The 22,555-nt window shown below is 43.3% G+C and overlaps 1 protein-coding gene across 1 annotated transcript in view; it reads right to left on the bottom strand.

Annotated features, from left to right (window-relative positions):
* slco2b1 (solute carrier organic anion transporter family, member 2B1) overlaps positions 1-22,555 on the bottom strand; it is a 48,565-nt gene that overhangs the window by 14,037 nt on the left and 11,973 nt on the right. The window contains exons 6-12 of the mRNA XM_085798790.1: positions 21,950-22,048; positions 14,161-14,291; positions 2,547-2,640; positions 2,183-2,347; positions 1,891-2,101; positions 1,306-1,450; positions 58-218 (exon numbers count right to left, since the gene is read on the bottom strand). Of these exons, the coding sequence (XP_085654916.1) occupies positions 58-218; positions 1,306-1,450; positions 1,891-2,101; positions 2,183-2,347; positions 2,547-2,640; positions 14,161-14,291; positions 21,950-22,048 (1,006 nt within the window). The remainder of the gene's footprint in view (positions 1-57; positions 219-1,305; positions 1,451-1,890; positions 2,102-2,182; positions 2,348-2,546; positions 2,641-14,160; positions 14,292-21,949; positions 22,049-22,555) is intronic.

Raw genomic sequence — 22,555 nt, 5'->3', positions numbered from 1 at the left:
CTTGAATATTTCCCCCGTGAAATGTGGAGCAGCTTGAGGTGTCTCTGGGTTTTATACCTGAGGATCATCATGTAGGACGGCGTCTGGGAGAAGGAGGCCACGAAGCTGGTGAGACCCAGCAGGACCACGAAGGGGCGGAGCAGGTGGGAACATCCACTGCCACAGGTCCCGGGGGAGGCCGAGCCGCCGCCAGCCACACACCGACACTCAGTGTAGTTCTGCAGAGACAGACACCGTCAGGACACAGCTGGAGGACACAGCCCCTACTGGCTGGAGAATTTACTACAGTGACCAACAGGAGAGGGAGGGGTGGTAACAAGGCTGGGTGGCATTGTGAGGTACTGCATGCTTTTACAAAATATCTTCTCCTTTGAAATAACAAATTGTTACCTGTCCTGGATTTATTGTTATTACAGTTAATGTCCAATCTGTTGTGCACTTTATTGTTTATTTTTACTTTAGCATTTATTTGTACTTTAGTGTTAGGTACTGTCCTGTCTTGTGTATTGTATTTTATGCTGTCATCGTGGGACAGTGAGAAACGGCTTTTTCGATTCATCTGGATGTCTAGTACATGTGGTTGAATTGACAATAAAAATCTTAAATCTTGATCTTGAATTAATCATCATTGTTATGATTAATTGAATACCAGTAGAAACTGATGCAGCAGACAGATCCACTGAAAATCGATGTTGTAGGAGAACTCAGTGTGATTCAGTCTGAAGCGGAAGGAAAATGAAGAAATTATTTTCTACCAGGAAATAAATGTTCTGGAACTCACTGAACTGAAGTCTCAGTTTCTGGATGAGGATGTTTAAATAACTTTCCTTCATACGTCAGAGTTTCCAACTCAGTTCGGTTCCTTGTAACACTTACTGTGTCAGTGGGATACTTTCTCCAGCTGAGCCAACACACTATCACTTCTTTTGGATTTTGGTTTCGGAGTTTCAGTATTTAAGACAAAGCCCCCCTCGTTTCCTCAGCCAGGAAAAAAAGGAAACATCTGGACATTATCCCACGTTGTCCAGTCAACTCATAGTCCGGAGTTTACCCATATTTACATAACGACAAGTGAACAACTCCATTGATAATATAATATAATATAATATAATGATGAATATTTTGCAAATCAAGTTTTAATTCAATAAGGTTACACTTCTTCTTTTTAGGAATATTGATAGGAACCAAAAAATTGGGTGAAATGATTTCAATGATAAATTGAATATGACAATATGTCAGTGTTTGTGCTCTATGAGTCTGAATGCGTGACAACAGGATGTTTTGTTTTAAGGATTTGTAACTCACTATGACTTTGTGGTTGGATGTGTTCATCTGCGCGGCAGTGCAGCCGGCATGACAGGGCGTCTTGAACTCCACCCCGTCCGAACCGCACACAGGGTTAAAGTCCGCCTGAGGACACCGACAACTGGAGCTGCACGACAACTGTGCACTGTAAAAAACACACACATAGACACACATCATGAAACTTCAACACTTTGGAAGATCTGAGAATGGCTGAAAAAGAAGTTAAGTTACCTATTAATCATTTTCAGTGAGTAGAAAAAATTAGTTCCCTGACAACAATGGGATTAATTGAATTCCCCGATTCCTTTGTCACTGGTGAACTGATGAAATTATCCATGTTTAGTCCCCTTCAAACTGTTTGACACCTGTTTGGTGTCATATTCCACTCTGTTTCCTGTGCATTGCAGAACCTGATGTCCTCCTGACTTATACTCATTTCCTCATTTTTCTGCCTCCAGGTTTTGCTTGGTCAGATTTTACAACATTAGGTTCTTCACCAGCTTCCTGTCTGTAAACTGAACCTGTTTGCAAATGAAAACCTTTGGAACTGGCTCTGTCCTGAGCGGACTGCGTTTGATTTCTTGCCTTAAAGTTCTGTTTGTGTTGGTGGGCGGGAAGACCCCAGCAACTGTCTGGGTGGAACATCCGAGGAATAGCAGCGGCGTGGCACAGATCAGGCAGAGCAGGATGGCGACGCTGCACAACTTGCTGGCACCACTGACCGAAAGATTCAGTCTCCGCATCAGAACTCCACCCAGGACGGTGCCCAGCACGGCCATCGGGATGCAGACCCCTCCTGAGGGAAAGACGCAGAGGGGTCAGATGATTCCCACTGTTTGTGAGCTTAGTAACTGCAGCTATGGCCGCGTGGGCTCACCGATCATCATGGTGGAGAAGGAGACAGTCTGGCTGAATTGTCTCTCAATGAACTTGGCCATGAAGGTGGCGAGGCCGGCCAGCAGCGCCGCCAGGTTCACCTGCGCCAGGACCACCAGCAGGTAGATGGGGCTCTGCAGCGTCCGCAGGGCAATACGAGGGAAACCTGAGGGACAGCGGAAGACTGGTTAGGTGGCAGTTGACCGACGGAGGGCGAGAGGACGCTGTGATTGACTGGAGAGACACTACTCTGCAGAAATGGTCTGATGTAACGCTCTGGTAGGTGGGTAACTTTGGGTCAGGGTCACTGCCCTGCAGTCACCTCTGTTGATGCTTCAGACAAGTCAGCACAAGGAGACACTTACTTTTGAGGAACTGAAGGAGGGAAGGTTCCTGGACAGGGTCTGTCTGCTGCTGCTTGCCGTCCGGTCTGGACTCCACGTCATCGTCTGCACCGTCCTGGGCATATATGGAAACAGAACATCACAGACTGGACTCCATTCAAAACCCTTCCATCAGTCTGCTGGTTCCCTGCATGAGAAACAGCTCTATAATGAAGACACCATTGATAAACAGAGTCCTCTGGGTTATGAACTATTGTAGCTGCACTATCATTAGGGCCACGGGGCAATCACACTGAGCACCAGCCCCTACAGCTATGAAATAGCTGCAGAGACCAGTGCTCGGGGCGAACATGCGGTTTGATCTGGATCAGTGTGCTATGCCACATGTCACTATGTTGATTTGAGTAATTTTTTTTATTTTTTTTAAGTATATTTTTCGGCTTTTTGCCTTTATTTGATAGTGATGACAGTAGAGATAGACAGGAAAGGGGGAGGCAGAGAGAGGGGGAATGACATGCAGGAAAGGTCTGCCCGACGTGGGATTCGAACCGGGGACGCCTGCATTGAGGACTGTAGCCTCTACATGGGGCAGCCGCTCTACCCACTGCACCGCGCCACGCACCGCCCCTTGATTTGAGTAATTTAACCAAATAAATGCCCGTGCCTTTATTTGGTGTTTTATGGAAACTGTACTTGTTGGAAACAGGTGAGGTGAATTAGTGTTGTATGAATGAGAGAAAGGTCAGGTGGATGTGGTTTTGTGCTGTAATTGTAATTTTAACTTCTTTGTATTTTACCCAACCTCCCACCTTCTCACCAACATGCCAGACTTTTAAATGTAATTATAAATTCAACTCTTTTGTATTTCAAATACCTGAGACACTCAACCTCTCACTTCCTCATCAGTACTCAAACCCTTTGTATTTTAAAGTGTGTTGATTAGACCTCTTAATCACCCTCCAGGATGTCAGTACCGATGATATACTCAAACCCTTTTGTATTTTTAATTGTATTGATTAGAGCCCTTAATCACACTCCAGGATGTCGGTGCCGATACCTGTGAAAGGTGAAAAGACATCCTGAGTAGGGGGCTGACCCCACAGAAAACAAAAGATGTAAACACACCCAAGGGGTGGGCTTTTCCTCTAGCATAAATGTTCAGATCTCCTGATGATCAGGGTCTTTCTGCATTTCGAACCGCTCGCATGTTGATTGACCTTTTCTTTGCAAAGAAAATAAAACTCGGTCGACCGGCAAGAAGTCTCTATTTCATTCTTCACCAAAGCAGAAAAATTTCCACGACAGTGCACATAACCCTGGGCACTTTCATGCACGTGTTACTTGATGAGCGTGCACGCACATGTACCGCAAAATTTTTGCTCCTCTGCCCTCCTCAGCTCAAAGTTTGGCTAGAAAAAACCCTGGAGATGGTATGTCCGGCAGTAGCCCCCGTGGCCCTATCAAAATTTCCCAGAGCAAATTTTCTAGTTGATATTGCGAGACCTTGAGAGGGTTTGTTACTCATGCAACAAGGATTTATTTGGTCTATCACACTGAGCATGAAGACTTTTATCAATCCTTATGTCGAGTCTGATTAACCCCTGATAGGCATCAACAGATGGTGACAGAGCTGGATGCTGATGGTTGAGGCGAAGCTGGTAGATCAGTTGATCCGTGTTCCAACCACCCACACAGGAATTCAGACTCACAGACATGTTTTTTGGCAGCATGTTGTCTCACTCCCCTCAAACACGATGTTTCTTCATACCGTCTGTGTTAACAACCTACCACAGTGCTGTGTTGAAGTTATTTTCAAACAGCGGCTTTCTTTAACCTCCAGGATTTCCAGAGCAGTGTGATCAGACATGGGAAGTCCGGTGCTCTCTCTCTTATCACAGTGTTTAGTCGCACCAGCTGTTGAGGGAATGCTCAATACTTGTTCTACGTACATCTTACAGTGGCTGACAAGGACAAACAAGAACAAGACAGTTCTATTAAAACGAATGAGCTGATGGAGCGCCCTGGTGGTTCACCTGCCGAATTGTGTAGCACCTACACTCAGTCCAAACAGCCAAATACGATATTATAAAACAAATGAAAAAAGAAGCTGCAAATGGAAAAACTTGCTGCAGTGGGGGGAGCTCTACTTGGAACACCCATGGACTGTATAGAAGTTAACACGTTTATATTGCTCTTTGATAATACTGAGAAAACTATGACCAAACTTTAAAAAACTGAGGTCAAAGGTCATGGAGAGGTGCTTCAACAGAGACAAAAGCTGTGTCGCAATTCAAGGGCTAGATCCTGGATCCTTTGGAAGACGCAGCCTATGCGGCCTATGGAGGCAACTGCTTTGGAGGAGGCACATCCAACGGCCGCATCAACCGTTGATTGCGTCCAAACACAGTCAACGTCCCAACGTTAAAGGACAATTCCAGGCGAATTCAACTCAGGGGTGTATTTTCCTATCATTTTAGGTCTAAAAGAATGAATCTGAAGATTTTCAGTTTAATCGCTCCTGTTTTGCGGTAGTTGCGTCTGTCCGCGCATTGCCACGGCAGCAATGAATGGGAGTGGATGTAAGTTCCGCTGTTTAGGCTGTTTCCAGCCCTCAAAGCCGCAATTTTTTTCCACAGACAGCGTCAGATGGCTACTCAAACATGCACCGAGAAGTTTATTTACTTCAAGCAAGCCGACATGTTTGTAAAAGTCGATCTAATTCAAAGTCTCCCGGAGTCTTGCGCGAGCCCGAAGTTGCAGTGCTGGTGTATTCAGGCGCAGTAGGAGCTACCGCTTGTGTCATAAACACAGGAATATCAACTCTTTACTTGCTTGAAGTGTACATTTTTTTCCACAGACAGCGTCAGATGGCTACTCAAAGATGCGCCGAGAAGTTTTTTTTTACTTGAAGCAAGTAAAGAGTTGATATTCCTGTGTTTATGACACAAACGGTAGCTTTTCCCACTGCACCTGAACACACCGAGCACGGCAACTGGGTCTCGCGCGAGACTCCGGGAGACTTTGAATTAGATCTAGTTTTACAAACTTGTCGGCTTGCTTGAAGTAAATAAACTTCTCGGTGCATGTATGAGTAGCCATCTGACGCTGTCTGTGGAAAAAAATTGCGGCTTTGAGGGCTGGAAACAGCCTAAACAGCGGAACTTACATCCACTCCCATTCATTGCTGCCGTGGCGATGCGCGGACAGACGCAACTACCGCAAAACAGGAGCGATTAAACTGAAAATCTTCAGATTCATTCTTTTAGACCTAAAATGATAGGAAAATACACCCCTGAGTTGAATTCGCCTGGAATTGTCCTTTAAACATTTGAAAGGTGCTGCTTTTTTTACAATCCAACACCTCACCTCGGGCTATGCAGCCAGCCTCCAAGCCGGTCGCAGAGCGGGGCTACCATGGCTACAGCACGGAGTCGCCTCAACATTCCGATAGCTAGCATGCTAGGTGGCTAATAATAACCGAATCTTGTTAAATGGGAGGCCACGACGGATAGGTGCAGTGCGTCCTCCTATAACTTTCAAAGCAAGGCCAGATCTGGAGGAGCCTCCCAATTGGGATCGGACTTGTCGTGATGGTGTGACGTGATCGGCCTTCAAATGTCGCCTCTGAAGGATGCATCCGCTGAATTGGGACATCTAAAGTGATGTTATTTCTATAATCCGTGGTTGTTTGTTGTGGTTATTGTAACCATGACAACAAAATTGTGTTATGTTGGGGAAATATTAAATCAAATCATGAGTTTTCATTTAACCGAATCAAGCCATGCCAATCCATTACAGTAACCATGGTAGGTAGCCTATGCTGTTATCCATTCACTCCATGTGTTTCTTATTGTAATCATGACAACCATGGCCATAAGTGCAAGCCCAACCTAAGTGTTTTAATAACTGATTGGACTGATTATTGGTACTTTTATATCTGTATTAAGTCAAAGCTTCTGCAGATACCAGTGTCCTCCCCGATGCCTTTAGATAATCTGGCAGATCACACAGAGAGCAGAGCATGCTGGGGGGGCCTTGGTGCTGAGTTAAAACATGCACTGTGTCCTGAGCAGAGGACGAGTCAAGCACAAACAATAAGCCATCCCATCAGATGGTTTACGTTACTGACGGAGGAGGAATAAGCTTCGGCATGTGGAGGCGTTTTGGCACCGACACAAAAAAACGAATGTAACTGCATAACATGAGCTGCTCGGTGCCAGGAGGTTTCACAACACTGATATGATACGACTCCCTGGCTTCAAATAAAAACACGCACTGCAGCCAAAGTCCACATCTAAAATTAAGCTTTGCCTCAGCGATTTTTAAATCTCCTCACATTATTGTTTGAGTGGGTATTTTCATTACACCTTTGATGCTTAAATATATATTCCCGCTTGATATATTGCTTTACTCCTCTTTTTATTTTATGTATGCCATTTTTACTGTAGGACAGGCTAATCTTCAATTTGGAGTGACAAATAAAACCTTGAAGCAAGAAGATTTTGCCTTTTGTTTGAGAACTGACACTGATACAGTAATTCAGTAACAGTTATATATATACCTTTGAACGGTTTATTTTTTAATATTTTACCGTTCAAAAGCAAGCTCACTACTGTCTGTCCCATAGAAGAACATGACAGTGGCAGCCTAGTTTGGAACAAGTTGATTCTTCTCCATTTTTATAAAATTTCTGCTGTGCATGATGGGGAAAAATTGCACGGGAACCCCCCCCCAAAAAAAAAAAAAAAATCTAGTTGTAGTCTTGTAAATAGTGACCCTATAAGATTCACAGTCTTTGTAAAATCTAGTCTGAGACTAGTCTGGGACCAAAAACTCTAAACACCGGTCTTTAGATGTGAGCTGATTTGACTTTTCTAAATCTTCTGGTGTGTGCGTAGTGTTACACTGTTCCTTACACCCACCCATATCCGAACCTGAACAAATGAACTAATCTCTTGGATTGAATGCTCCCTGTTTTGGAACGACTGCTTCAAATCAGCCAGGTCTGAATACACCCTAAAAGAAGCACATCCCATGTCCTTCATGGTTGAAATAACCAGCCACTCCTAAAGTTGTTCTGTAGCTGTTTGTGCACGTGTACTGTGCAAAAGTTTTAGGCAGGTGTGGAAAAAAAGCTGAATGCTTTCAAAGATGGAAGTGTTAATTTTTTTTTTCATCAATTAACAAAATGCAGTGAATAAAGAGACGAAAATCCGGTGGGTTTTTCCAAATATCCTGGAGCTACTCAGATCCTTCTGTCTCTACATGTAATCCCAGACAGACTGGATGATGTTGAGCTCAGGGCTCCGTGGGGGTGGGGGTGGGTGGAGCGGCCACACCATCACTTCCAGGACTTCCAGGACTTGTTGTTCCTCTTTATGCTGATGATAGTTCTAAATGACCCTGGTTGAATGTTTGGGGTTGTTGTGAATAAATTTGGGTCCAATCAGACGCCTCACTGATGGTATTGCATGATGGATAAGCATTCTGACTTAAAGCAGAAGTAAGCGATCCGGCCGTTTTGGCTAACTTCCTGTCAGCCGATGGAGTTAGCAGTCCTCGCCCTCGTCCCTACGTCACCAGATGCACGCGCATCCCTTGGCTGCACACACAGAGAGGACCGCCCCTTTATGCCGTTCTCTCTCCTCATTGGATAAAGGTTGTAGGATACAAGGAAAGTTTTCTCCTCGGCTTACAGCAGAGCAGAGTGACTGACAGACCCGTGTTTCGGACCAAACACTCTATATGAGTGATTGCCGTTAGGGATGGGCATTTCGACTAATTTACTAATCGAGTAACCGAAGCTGGTACTAATCGGGTAATCGAGTACTGTAATAAAAAATAAAATGACGTCATGTCTGACGGACAGAGCGCAGCCGGTGCATAAATGCGCTCTGTCCGTCAGACAGTCCGCATTACTGACACACAGCGTCGTCACACACAATGTCAGGTGGATAATAAGAGTAGAGACTGGAGTTTAAGATGCACACACGAGGCAGATGTAGAGTTGCACGATACCCACGGTAGCCACGGTACCCCGCGGTGCCAAAACGTAACGGTTCCTACTATACTAGAAATTCTACACGACGGTACTACCGTGGATTACTAATACCGGTGCCAGTTTCCGCTACATAGCGGCCGCCTCTCCTCTCCTCTCCTCCCGGCTTCTCCCTGCATGCTACTCCCTTGTAAACAAAACCCACATGCACCCACTGCAACCTAACTACACAGCTGCTGAATGATTGGCTGTTTGCCTGTTACTGGTGATGTCCGGGGATATGATAGGCTGTTTCCGCACGCTGGGTCCGCCCGTCTGTTCTCTGATTGGCTGTTCGTGGTTCATGCCGACAAGAACGGACTCCATGAAGACAGCTGAGACAGCTCCGGCCGCTTCGATAGAAACTCGCTTCAAAACAAACAACGAGCTAAAGTTCTGTCTCGCCCAGACGCGCGCACGGCTTACAGTCACAAACACGAGACAACACATCACCACGGCTGAAGCACCGGGCGCGAGCGGCGGGTCTGCCGCGGCGCGTCGTCAGTGGCACTTAATTAATTTAGCTCTGTTTATTTTCTCATTGGCTAATATCAGGCTATATGCTCCGTGTACAGGCTGAGGAATAAAGAGTTAAAGGATGTCCAAGTATAAAGCACCTAGAAAATGCATAAAAATATAGTTTTCACAGGGAATCAGTTCCTGTTCATTGTATTCTGTCCTCTATGGTTTATTATGTTGGAGAAGAAGCATTATTGTCAAATAGATTTTTTTTAAAGACAGTGGATTTGTTTTTATCCTAAGTTGATTATTTATATTTGTTAAACATAAATTAATGTGCAAGAGACTGAATGGTTATTTATTTTCAACCATATAAATTCTAACTTCATGTATTTGTTTTTTATTGCTTATTTAAAAATATTTGTTTCAGTCTAATCCCTACTTCACCAGTATTATGTTTATCATGCACCAAACAACATTATAAGTAGCCTAATTAATAAGTATTTATAACTTGTACAAATACATTGCAGTTCATAAAAATAATAATAATAAAAAAAGGTTGCAGTATCGTGATATTACCCGGAACCGTGATACTTTGTCTGGTATAGTACCGTGGTTACTCATTTTGGTATCGTGACAACTCTAGGCAGATGTGCATCTTTATGCCGGGGAATAAATGCGCTGCATGCGCTCTGAGCGCTGAGTGCAGCGCTGAGTGCAGCGCATTTTTGCCGCGGCTGCCACGGAGGAGAAAACTTTTTTTTTCTTTTCTTTTTTAAATCATTAGCGGTGCTTATTTATTAGTCCACACTACACATGTTGGTGCCTTCGGTCCTCTCTGCCTCGCATCGTTTCAGGAAATAACAGGGAAGGTTTCAGAGTGTTTGTAAAGTGAAAGTATATTTTCTACCAGACTTGAGACCTGTCGTCTCCCTCCCTCGGCGTACGTCGCCGAGGGAGGGAGGGAGAATTATTGTAAAAGGTTTGAAAGTCCGAGGCTCGATCCAAAAACGCTTTTACACAGCAGAAAATCACGTTGCTTGATCCGAAACTGTTTAACACTACAAAATGCCGAACCAGGGCATGATAATGTAGTCTGATCCGACACTAGATTGCGCTCTGACGTGCCGTTTTTTTTAATCCTCGGGTACCCGAGTAATAAATTCATACCCGAGTAGCAGATTGCTACTCGAGTACTCGAGTACCCGGGTAACCGTGCACATCCCTAATTGCCGTCGGAAGATATAACTATTTAAGACTTATATAACACAAATATTCCGCTTACTTCTGCTTTAACAGCATTTTTTCTCGCCTGCCTAAAACTTTTGCACAGTACTGTATATCACAGAGACGTTACAGTGAGTCACTGGGCGCCGTCACCAAACGCCTTGTTTGTGGCCTGAAATTGCTTCCAAGAAATAGCCTCGCCTACCTGCAACCTGGACAACGACCTCACCACCTGGACCATAAGCTGGACGCACCCCCACAGCACAAAGAAAAAAACACATTGAGCCGTGCCCAAGTGTAAGTCTAACTGGTTGGTGTGACAGCAAGGAGGCGGGGCCTCAAAGCCACGTGGAATCTATCATTTCAGTCAACTTGTTCATCTGACTGTGTTCAAATCTTCACTACTCATTCACAAGTAGAGCAAGGCATTCATGGACATCGGGCTGTTTGACAGTGATTACATTACATGCTTTTCCCTGTTAAAATGGTTTTCTTGGGAGTTTTCCTCAGTTAATGTGAGGGTCTAAGGACAGAGAATATTGTAATGTTGTGTAAAGCCCTTTGAGACAAACTGTAAAAATGGGCTGTACTAATAAAATTGCCTTGCCTCACATGACGGAGTCGGTGTCGGAGTTAACATCAGTGTGGAGGAGGAATGTTTGTAATTTAGATCTAGATTTGTCTTGATCGGATGAAAAGGCAGGAACCAAGCCTCACTGCAGATGTGTGAATCACTCAGACTCTGGACTGCTGAGGTCCGACCTCAGTTTGCCACTGTTGCGTCGCTCAGGGAGTCGAGTTCACTTCTGTTGAGCAACAGTACAACAGGAACAACCGGATTGGTCTCATTGAACCGATGAATCTGTGTGCTGAGTTGAACTTTCTTTTTGTTCTGGGCACTGAGCCAAAACACACAGCAGCTTCCAAAGCCTGTTGACAACATGTGCAGTTTTCATGCTGTTTCTCTTCGTTAAAGTTCGTCTTTCAGTTTATTTTATCAACATTTGTTCAGGAAATTTAGCCTTTAGTTACTTATTACAGAAAAAACCTGCCTCTGTTTACATGGCCACATTGACCCATTATGTTGGTGGTAATTTGGTTGACTTTAAATTTAAGAATTGACTCGTAAATCCCAATACTTGAGTAAATGTTTGCACGACTCATGGTTAAAGATTAAGAAAATACGATGTGAATCCTTCACTGTTCTCCATGTTTTCATGCTCATGTTTTCTGTGCTGCCGTACAAACACGACTGATGATCCTGCAGTAAATTAAATGAAATCTTTGGTTAGTACAGCTAATTTTCCCTTCACAAAAATATTCTAAACCAGTTCATACAAAGGTCTGGAGCTCATTTCCTCCTTCATTAAATCATGTTGTTGTATTAAGCTAATCATCACCACATACAGGGTGTGTGCGTTTGGAGTGAGCAGTAAACACATACTGTAAACACAATCAGTGTAAAGCAAGTCTGCGGCCAGCACGTAGGTAGGACTGAACTATAAATACCCTGGACACACCCAACATCCTGGTGCTGCTACAGTTTACCAGAAGATGCCAGTTTGGCTCAAAATGAGTAATTCATCTAAATGACACAGTCTTTGATTCCGTGGTTACAACTAACCGCTAATTTCACAGTCGTCACGTTGTAGCAGTGTGTAATAGGCTACTGCAGTGCTTCTCAAAGTGTGGGGCGCGCCCCACTGGTGGGGAACGGAGACATGACAGGTGGGGCGCGACAAACGGGAGGAAATTTTCAATTTCATTCCTATCTTACTGTAAATGCTATTGACAATAAAGATAATTCACTCTAAACAAAACAGCCACACACAAACAAAGTAATAATGGATAGCTAAAATTATTAAAAAGCATTAGGAGACTGGGAGAAAAAATGTAACCTGGAACTAAAGTGCAAAACCAATGATTGACGTCGGGGTGTTAATTGCAGCGGGACAACAAGGTAGCAGCAGCAGCAGCAGCAGAGAATTTCTAATAGAGACTGGCTCTGGTAGCAGGCTGCTGGGTTCACACCGGACGCCGAAGCACCGCGAATAGCGCGGAACAGAGACCGCTTCCCTTCGGTGCTCAAGTACCGGTTGTGTAGTTCCTTTTCCAACCACTAGATGTCACCTCGGGGTGTAACGGTACACATAAGTCACGGTTCAGTACATACCTCGGTTTGTAAAAGAATAGCTGTTTTGATTTATTTTAAACTGACACCACTTGACTGCAAAACTGGTGGGGCTTGAATCCACATCCTCCGACACAAAAGCCCTATTCGCACGGGATTAGTATTACCTGGGGACCTCTGGTAATTTGTAATAATTGCGGAGGACGTCTGTGATCTTAATCCCGTGCGAAGGCGCCATGTCAGTAAAAAAGTAAGTAAAAATTCCTCCGCAAATTACCTACTATATTTCACCAAAGACCGACGTCCCGTGGTAAAACTAGTCCCGTGCGAATCTGCATCTCAGTAATTGAGGGGCATTTTTTGTTGTATCTGTGTTTTTAAGAGCCAAGTCACCACCACACACACCTTCACTGCTGCCGATAAAATAAAAACTGTCACTGAGTGCTGCATTTCGATTTGAATTCGTTAGTCTATCAAGTGCATTGTTTATCAATACGGCATGCGTGAGTGTCTGAGGCGTATCACGAAGCGAGCTCAGCCTACTCCCAGCCTATCCAGCTGAACCTATCCACAACACTGTCACTCCGGATCAGCGGTACCACGACGCTGGTTATCAACTCGGTAACTCAACCCCGGCTCGTCTTGCTGTGCATCTGTGAATGCGCACGTATAAAGGGCGGATTCAAGGCAGCAGAAAAATCACAACCAGAGCACCGCAGAGAGAAGCGAGCTGACCCGAGTTATTGAATGTTTACGTTTATTTAGAAGAAGAAGAAGTTTAATTGGTGCTGATTAAACTTGTAAATGATGCTGCTCTGGATACGATTCTTTCCTTATATTCTGACTCTTTTAAACAGTGGCCAAACAACAGAACAATTTTATTATATTAGACTATAGCCTATATTTTCCATCTTTGCAGAGCATAAGGTTTGTTCTAAATGAAATAAAAGCCTGTCCCACATAGACGCGTGTCTCTCATAATGTTTCATAAAGTGGATACCAACTCTGTCCGGAGCTTCGCTACTTTTATTTACGTATCCCCCCCCCCCCCCCGCTTGACTTGAAGTTATGCCCCCCCCCCCCCCTTGTCCAGATGCGTTCCGCGGTCCATGCAGCAGCGGATGTTACGACGTGCACAGACGTGACGTCATATCGGAGCCTTAATGTCAGTAAATTTGAGTAAAAATACAGACATCACTTATCCCGTGCGAATGCACCGCAAGAAACACAGACGTGGGGGGGTAATTTACAAATTACCAGACGTCCCCAGGTAATACTAATCCCGTGCGAATAGGGCAAAAGAACCAACTCCTAACTCACTGAGCTAATTGGCTAGCTAACTGAGACCTGGTGTGTGTCTTCTCAAATAGACTCAGGGAGTAACAAAATTATCAAAATGTCTGAAATTCTAAATCTAAACAAAAATCTGATAATACATAAATTGCATCTTGACAGCATGGAAATGTTGGTGATTTGTTTTTTAATGATAAGTATTTTGCTTCATAAGAGAAAATCTGATGTTTAAAAATACCACTCTTATATTGACTGCAGTTGTTCCCATGAGAGCAAAATTCAAAATGAATTTAAAAGAACAAATGCCTCAGAGTCCCTCTACTGTTGTGTTCTCTGACCCGGAGAGGAACAATGCGGAAGCCGTGGTAAGTCTGAGTTTTGATTTAATTTAATTGTATAGCGAATTTTAAAATTTAAATGATTGTCAAAAGGACTTGCGACCACAGAACAATTTAAAAATTAGTCCAGAGCCCCCCCCCCCTCCTCACCTCTTTTGGCATCTCTCTGGGGAAGAAGAGGTAAGGCAGTGCAGCCAGGAAGAGGAGGCAGGACGCCACCAGGAAGCCCAGCCACCACGCTCCCACCCAGCGCAGGTCTTTGTGGTCCAGCTTGATCTCATCTGGAAGAAGAGAAGAGCACCATGAAACACAAAGCACAAACAAACTTAAGCTAGCTCCTCCTGGTCGTATCCCTCCGCCACAAAGACTAGTTCCAGTTAAATCCTGATTATCCTGAGTCATAGAAAACACCAACCATCTGGAAACACGGTTACTGTGTGAGATCATCAGTAATGACGCAAGTGTTTTTTGAGGTCAAGGTGAGACTGCATCTGCTACCACTCCAGAAACGGCATCATAAATATGTTAAAGGTCAACTTCGTTTTTTTTTCAACCTGGGCCCTGTTTTCATATGTTTTTCTGTATATGTGAGTGATGGATAATACTTTTATTGAGGTCGCTGCAGTAATTAGCCGGGCAGGCAGCCTGCAGCCCAGCTAATCCTCTTCCATGGGGCAAGTGGCTCCCGTCAAAGTTCGCCCGGGCATTTTTTTCAAACTGACAGGCTCAGATAGTTACAATGAGTGTCCGACAACATACTAGAAAGGAGAAATGAACGATTATACCAATATAATACATCCATGGTCTCTACCTTTAGCACGTCTCTTCTTCTTCTGACTGGCAGTAGTCATCCCCGGTCAAAGTGGTCACAGCAGACCCTGTGGTCGGCACGGTGCAGTGCACCGACAGGAGTGTTAGCATCCATTTGTAGCACAGCTAACTGTTAGCCCTTACTTGTGAAAGCTCTGTGAAAGCTGCGCGAAGAGCAGCCCAACATTTTGTTGCTACAATTTGTAAATTCTCCGGTCGTCTCTCTTCACCTCAGTCAGGTAACAGTATTCCCCACCGGTGTTTTGCCGCGAGTTATCGCGAGATTTCAGAACGAGATTTCTGGTGTGGTGAGATTTGGACACAGATCACAGCAAACAGCGACCTCCAGCTAAAGGTAGAGACTATTACGTTCATTTCTCCTTTCTAGTATGTTGTCGGACACTCATTGTAACTATCGGAGCCTGTCAGTTTGGAAAAAAATGCCCGTTTATAGGGCGAACTTTGACGGGAGCCACTTGCCCCGTGGAAGAGCGTTAGCTGGGCTGCAGGCTGCCTGCCCGGCTCAATACTGCAGCGACCTCAATAAAAGTATTATCCATCACTCACATATAGAGAGCCTAAGCGGAAGCAGGAAGTAACGGTCACCACGGGACCTCAACTCTGAAAAACTCGCCATTCAAATGAACGGGACGGAAAATTTTATTTCGTGATCCGTTTGAATTGAGCCATGAGAAAAAAATATGTCCTCTACCTGTTTAAAACATCACGTTTCATCCCGAGAAATCAGCCGTTTGTTGTAAAGCTATTGTAGAATACAATTCAGAAGAATCTGTAAGCAGAAAGACTACAAGTCGCGTAGGTGACGTCACACACCAAATGCCGCCCTTTCCCGTGTCAGTTGGTGACGTATTTTTTGTGGGACACAGATTTGTAGTCCGTAGAGCGGTCTTTACACAAAATACATTCTTCTGTTGCCGTTTTATGATAAACGGCTGATTTCTCTTCATGAAACGTGATGTTTTAAACAGGTAGAGGACATATTTTTTTCTCATGGCGCAATTCAATCGGATCACGAAATAAAATTTTCAGTCTCATTCATTTGAATGGCGAGTTTTTCAGAGTTGAGGTCCCATGGCGCCGTTACTTCCTGCTTCCGCTTAGGCTCTCTATACAGAAAAACATATGAAAACAGGGCCCAGGTTGAAAAAAAACGAAGTTGCCCTTTAATCACACCACGGTGGTGGGGTTCATCCCCGGAGGACAGGAATGTGCATGAGCAACTGTTAGTGTAATGTAATGGGAACAACTTGGTCCTAAACACCAGCAAGACCAAGGAGTTGATCTTAAGACTTTGGGAGGAAGAAGTCGCACAATCAGCCCCGGCTCATTGTGTTGCTTAGTTTTATAAGATGTTGAGCTACTTTCTTGTTTTCTTCTTTCTCTCTTGTAGATAATCTAGATTAAAATGCTATCTTTGAATTTTCCCGGAGACATTCAAAAAATGCGTGACCTATCTAAATAATGAAAATGCATCACAAACTGGTTGAAAACACTGTTCTACTATAATAATATAATTATCAATCTTACACAGGTTCTGTCTCCATGTGGACAACGCTCTTTCCTGAACTACCTGGAATGAACAGCAGAGGCTGCAGAACAATCTCTGATAACATGACCGTATTGAATATATTGGAATATATTCTGATACCCAATGGCAAAAAGGAATTATTAGCACTATAGCAAGAGACACACAAAGAGCAACCTGTCTACATATCTGACATATCTATGTGTAATGGAGGTCTGTGGGTATATGCATGACATCAATACTATTTGTGCAGATTCTTAAACCATCTGCAAAATGTCCACAGCTGTCAGCAGCATCTGTACAATCCATCACCTCAACAAGAGCCAACTGTGAGACTGAGAGACAGAGAGAGAGACAGAGTGAGAGCAAGAGGAGAGCGAGGGAGAGAGAGAGAGAGAGAGTCAGGTGTCACTTTGTCTTTCTCTCAGCGTCGGCATGGTCCGCCTGGTCCGGTAAAATGAAACAAAGTCCAGTCACTTTGCCACCTTTTGGTGCGGGTCATGTAACTAATTGGATGTTTCACTCAGAGGACCGGCGGATCTTCTGTGTTTACACAAGCGTAGGTCTACGTACAGAGCGGGGTGAGATCAAAATAACGTAGAGCAGTGCACACTTTATATGTTGAGTTTCTATAAATAGGTGCGTCAGTGCCAGTGGATCATCATGGGCCAGATGTGGACCCGACTGAATAGAATAATAATAATTTTCTTATCGCACGATTAGAGTTTTGCGATAATGCAGCACGTAAATATATATTATATATTACATATTATGACATTTGTTTTCATGCAAGGCAGCAGAAGCAGCAATGAACACATACGCTGTTGGTGTTGTAATCTCAGTATTTGATACTGTAACTGACCGCCATGGGCCATCTGTCCTGTACCAGGCTCCTGGTGCTTCCCCACAAACTCTAACTATTCTGCTCCGGGAACTTAATGACTCGTGACCTTGAAATTCCATAACCTGAACCGGTGAGAACCTGGTTCTCCTCCTGTACCGTGACCAAGTCTCGGTTCAGGGGCTTTGGTGGGTACCAAAACAGCAGATGTGACAGATGCTCCTTAAATATCCAGTTACCAACGGCTACAGGTGGTTTGTGATGCGCTGAACCCACAGGGATCTGTCATCTGTCAAACGTGTCTGACTGCAGTGAGCTCAGAGTTGGCACGCAAAAAGGTAGTTACTGAAGAAACAAGAATGAGGAACTCAAACAACGGCTTCAAATCATTCATCTCAATCATACTATACACTGTCATCAGACCAAATTGATAAGCCATAATTTCAAATCAATCTTTTCAGCTGCTTCTCAGTTGATTCACTGAACCTACACATTCTGTTCTAGCAAGTTTCAACCAGTTTCTGTCACCTGACCTTTTTTGCTGTGACCTTTTTAAACCCTGGCACTGTATTATTATTTAATGGAATGTGTCTGAGAGAAACTGAGAGGAAAGTTTCCATCTGTCTCTAGAATCATTTGGCTTAAGAACAGTTCCTTTCAGTCATTTTATGGCTTTATCATATTAGGACAGAGAAGAGAGACAGGTGAGCAGGCAGACAGAGACTGGGGGAATGACATGCAGTAAAGACTGTTCTGGTCAGGAGTCCAACTGCTGGAGACTATACCAACATGGGATGGGCTCTAACCAGGATTGATTTTCTTCCCATACATTCCTGTAACATCTCAGAGCATTAAACCTGTTGAAGCTCAGCGTCCATGCATTCAATTTTTATGTGGGACAATGAGGGACACCCATAAGAAACGGTGCAAGGTAGGCAGGTTTCAGTAATAGGCCTACTACTTGTGTGTTATGATGGCACATAGGACCAGTGCAGGGTAGATTTTCTAAAAACAGAAGAAAAACGTAAAAAAAAAACCCTCGATTTTCGAAAAATGGCAAAAAGGGCGAGATAAAGATGCTGACTCAAGAGGCTCTGTGGTAAAAGTCCTCCAGCTTTCTTCCCAGCCATTGTATCAAGATTTCAGAAAAAAACAACACAAAAAGAAAACATTAGTCCTACAGTGTTGCAACTAGAGCTGATTAAAACAAAGAAAACTAGCACTAAACTAAATGTGGGACATGTCTCAACGTGTGACAAGGGATGAAAATGCTGTGGAGTCTCGCACCACAGTTTAGTTGGAACATTGCCTTAAAGGGATACTTCAACATTTTGGCAAATTGGCCCATTGCCATAATCCCTATAGTTTTAGGAGTAGCTTCGTTACCTTTAACTGTTGGTGCAAGCTATTTTTAGAACGGCGGAGCAGAGCGTGAGCTGGGGGGGGGGGTGCGGCCCCTTATAATGTTACCCCTTTGCCCCCCTTTCTCCTCATGTTCCTACACTAGAGAACTTGTTCTTCTTATCACCAAACGAGGCTGCTGGATGGAAAGCATAAGAAATGTCCAAATCTGTATGTTTCTTATGCTTTCCAATCATATTGCTGTTATTTCAAGCAAAAAAGAAAAAGATGCGATTAATTGAACTATGGTTCTAATTGACTTAATCATTTCTTTCGGTGTTTCGGTTTTCGGCCTTGGTTTCCTCACTCTTTGGTTTTCGGTTTCGGCTAAAAATTTTAGTTTAGTTTAGTTTATTTATTTATTTCATTCATTTATCCAGCATAAAAACAAAAAATAAAATAAAACATTGACAATACTGTAACTCTTGAATGAAAGGGGGCAGAAAGAAGCAAACTTAAATTGTCTACCCCTTGTTACGGCTAAAAATTTTCATTTCGGTGCATCCCTAGTAAACACACATGGAAACAGGATTTTGCCTGAACAAGTCTCTATAGGAAACTGAGCTCCACTGATCCTGAACGCGTCAAACAGCCAGAGCATGGGACAAACGCTCAAGATGAAATATGATGAGACCGGATTTGCTCTGTGACTCTGCTAAGTTTGTAAACATTCATCTTCAGCTGCTACAGAGATTTCACAATCCATCTACTGTTGATGTGGGAGACATTCAATAATAATAAAACAACCACCAAAAAGATGGCATTCAAAAGCACTGAGTCACTGTTACTGGCTTTGAGAATGTTACTATAGAGCCACAACCTTAACAGAACTGGCACCATTTATGCAATGAGTGTGTTTAAATTCACACTGATAAAACAATTATAAGAATAATACGTTACATGATTCTGTTAGTCATCAGAACTCTTTCCTCAAAACCTCAGGTCTTCTGTTCTTTTCAAAAAACTTCAGTGGTGAAGGGAAAGGTGGAAAGGTTCCATACACCAGGGCTCCAGGCTAACCTTTTTTACTAGGAGCAAAGAGGCCCCTAACTAAAAACCTCTGGAGCACAGCAGAAAATTTAGGGGTGAATAAATCGACTTGCAAAGCAAAATATTCACATTTCCTTTTCATTCATGATCCTCACACACCTTGGCCTGCCACCTGTGATGACAGGTTCCAAATTCTTTGAGTTGGCCCTTAATTATTTCACCCCCATTTAGGGGCAGATGGATCCCTGTACATTGCATGGGTTCTATAAGCATGAGGATTGGTGGATTGGATTATATGACCACTAAAATAATCTGAGAACTCTGGTTTTCTGATAGTAATTGTTTCATTAGTGCACATGTAAATGCACTCACTGTTACATTGGCAGTGGGAGTAGATTGTGTCACCACAGTTGAGGCACCGAGATCAATGTACAATGCCAACTGTGGCCATGTCCACACCCTTAAAACCATCATTAAAACCTCAAGTAAGTTGATCAAATATAGGGTGGGATGACAACCTGCTGGCAGGAATAATTGATGGAGGATTAAATGATGTTTCATTTTGTTCCATTAGGGGGCAGTGTGAGTGCAACCACATAAATCTGTCCAACTTGTGGACGTGTGAGGAAAACAAAATGCAAAAACATTCTGTCAAATGAGAGGCCTGTTGGACAGAACGGTCCAGCGCTGCTGTTGAACACTACTTTCCCACAAGAGTGAAAGGAAGTCAACAGGCTGTGAAGTAACTGCTTTCATAAAACCTGTTGAACACTCGGTGACTCAGTGCTAAACTGTAGGGTATTAAGTTGACCTTCTACCAAAACAACAGGCTCAACAATTCAGTATTTCTCGAATGCACATGGATTTTATTAATCACACACCAAGCTGAGAGAGTTGAGTTTACTTTCCACTTATTTCTGTTTTTTTATCACTGATATTTTCCCCTTTGTTTGTTTTGACATTCTAATAAGATAATTAATAATAATCACCACGCTTTTACTATAACCTATAAGCCTGACCTACCGTACATCTCAAAAAAGTTTTTTCCAAAAGCAAAGCAGTGGCTCAGCAACTCATACGGTACAATCCTTTCATCCAATAATTATTATAAACCTTATCAATCTTGTCATAGATAAGAAAAAAAAAGTCCTGACAAAGAGCTTAATGACTCCTGGACCTGTTAGTCATAGATTGGTCTTACTGACACACCCCTTCCCTGGTTTAGATCTTAGTAAACCCACACATCTCACTTTGTTCTACACATTAAGTGGTAATCACACCAGACATGCTCTAGGCGTGTTGCGGTGTGCCACAAGGAGCTGTGCTCAGTCTTGTTCTTTTCTCAATTTCCATTTCACATTAATCAGTTATTTGGGACCAAGTCTCTGCTTCTATGCAGTTTTACTTCTACACTGAGCCTGACAGCTGTCGTGAGTTGTTGAAATTGAAATCAAACAATAGATGCCATCTAACTTCCTTCTCTTTCTTGGCCCAAAGCATAGCAGAAACTAATTCTCAACTTGTTCCAGAAAACACAATCCTTGAATTAACAACAAAGAATCTTTCCATTGAGGAAATGTTGCATTCTCCACAACACCATTTCCTCACTCATTCTCAGATTCACAGTCAATTACAGACTTGGAGACAGGTAAACTTGACTCTTGCGTGGGATTTTGTATTACAACTCTGTTTATAAACATGTAAGTACAAGTACAAGTAAGTAAACCCCTCTGTGTATGTTTGAAGCCATCTGGCGTAGTCTGAAAAAAAAATGCTGTTTTGTGGGATGTAAACAGCCTAAACAGCCTAACATCTGCTCCCATTATACGATGCTGTGGCGATGCAGGGACAAACAGAACTACTGCAGAATAGAAGACATTGAAAAGAAAATCCTCAGATTCATTCTTATAGACCTAAAATATTAGGAAACTATAGCTCCAGGTTGAATTTGCCTGGAATTGTCCTTTAAGGACCAAATAATGAAAAAACAGAAACAGTAACTTTTTTGATTACTCGTAACTGAAAAAAGTAGCGCCGTTATTTCCATCACTGGTAACTGAAAACCTATGCAGATCGAGCCAACGAGCTGAAAAGTCCTCAGACCTACTGCTTGTCACGCAGCAGGATGCATACCTTTCCCCTGTGTCGGTTGTTTGTCTTGTTTTGCTGCAGCTGCTGTTTTTAACCCCTAACCATTTAACATGAAGACATATTCATCAACCTCTCACACTCTTTACTGCAGGAAATCCTCCCTTTCCTTTCAAAGTAAGTGTTGTAAATGAAGTTGACTGGACAGGAGGAGATGAAACACAGCGGTCGGGTCCAGCTGTGGCTCATCAGCGTCCCCTCACCTTTGGGCAGCTTGTCAAAGTCGACGTAGAAGCGCAGCATGAGGGAGCCTGTGATGAAGCCGAATGCCGGGCCGATGGAGGTCACGGCAAGGAGGATGCCTGGAAAACATGACGAGAACAAACCTCAGAAAGATCAAAAGTTCACAATCTTTCCCCTTTTTTACTTGTTTTAAGGAGAAATCTACTCATCACCTCCAGATCTGATTGATCACCGTTAAAGCTCTCTGCTCATCATATCCTGTTTATTTTCACTCACCAACACCAACCCCACACTGGCCTCGCTGCTGCTTTGTGTGTGTGTCATGCTCAGTAGATATAAACTACATAACTTACATTTCTGACCTACTTATGGGTCTATGTCAGTTCTGGTTTCTTTTTCCACTCTATGTTTAAAAGTCTTGGACTGAACTCTCAGAATAAACAACAGTTTTATTGAAGCATAATTAATTACCTAATAATCCCAAAAGAATGTGTGGGTGCGTCCTCAATTGTCTTTAACTACTGGAATCTCAATGGGAGCGATGACAGAGAAGGAACTGCCGAGAACCAGCTGAACTGTTTAAATGTGACTGTGTAGAATGAGCAGCTTTTTTGTGTTGAAACAAA

This window comes from Trachurus japonicus, chromosome 14, assembly GCF_045865225.1.
Source record: "Trachurus japonicus isolate A0001 chromosome 14, Traja_1.0".
NCBI lineage: Eukaryota > Metazoa > Chordata > Actinopteri > Carangiformes > Carangidae > Trachurus > Trachurus japonicus.
The sequence above is the reverse complement of the archived record's forward strand: the minus strand, read 5'-3'. Positions and strand labels throughout refer to the sequence as shown.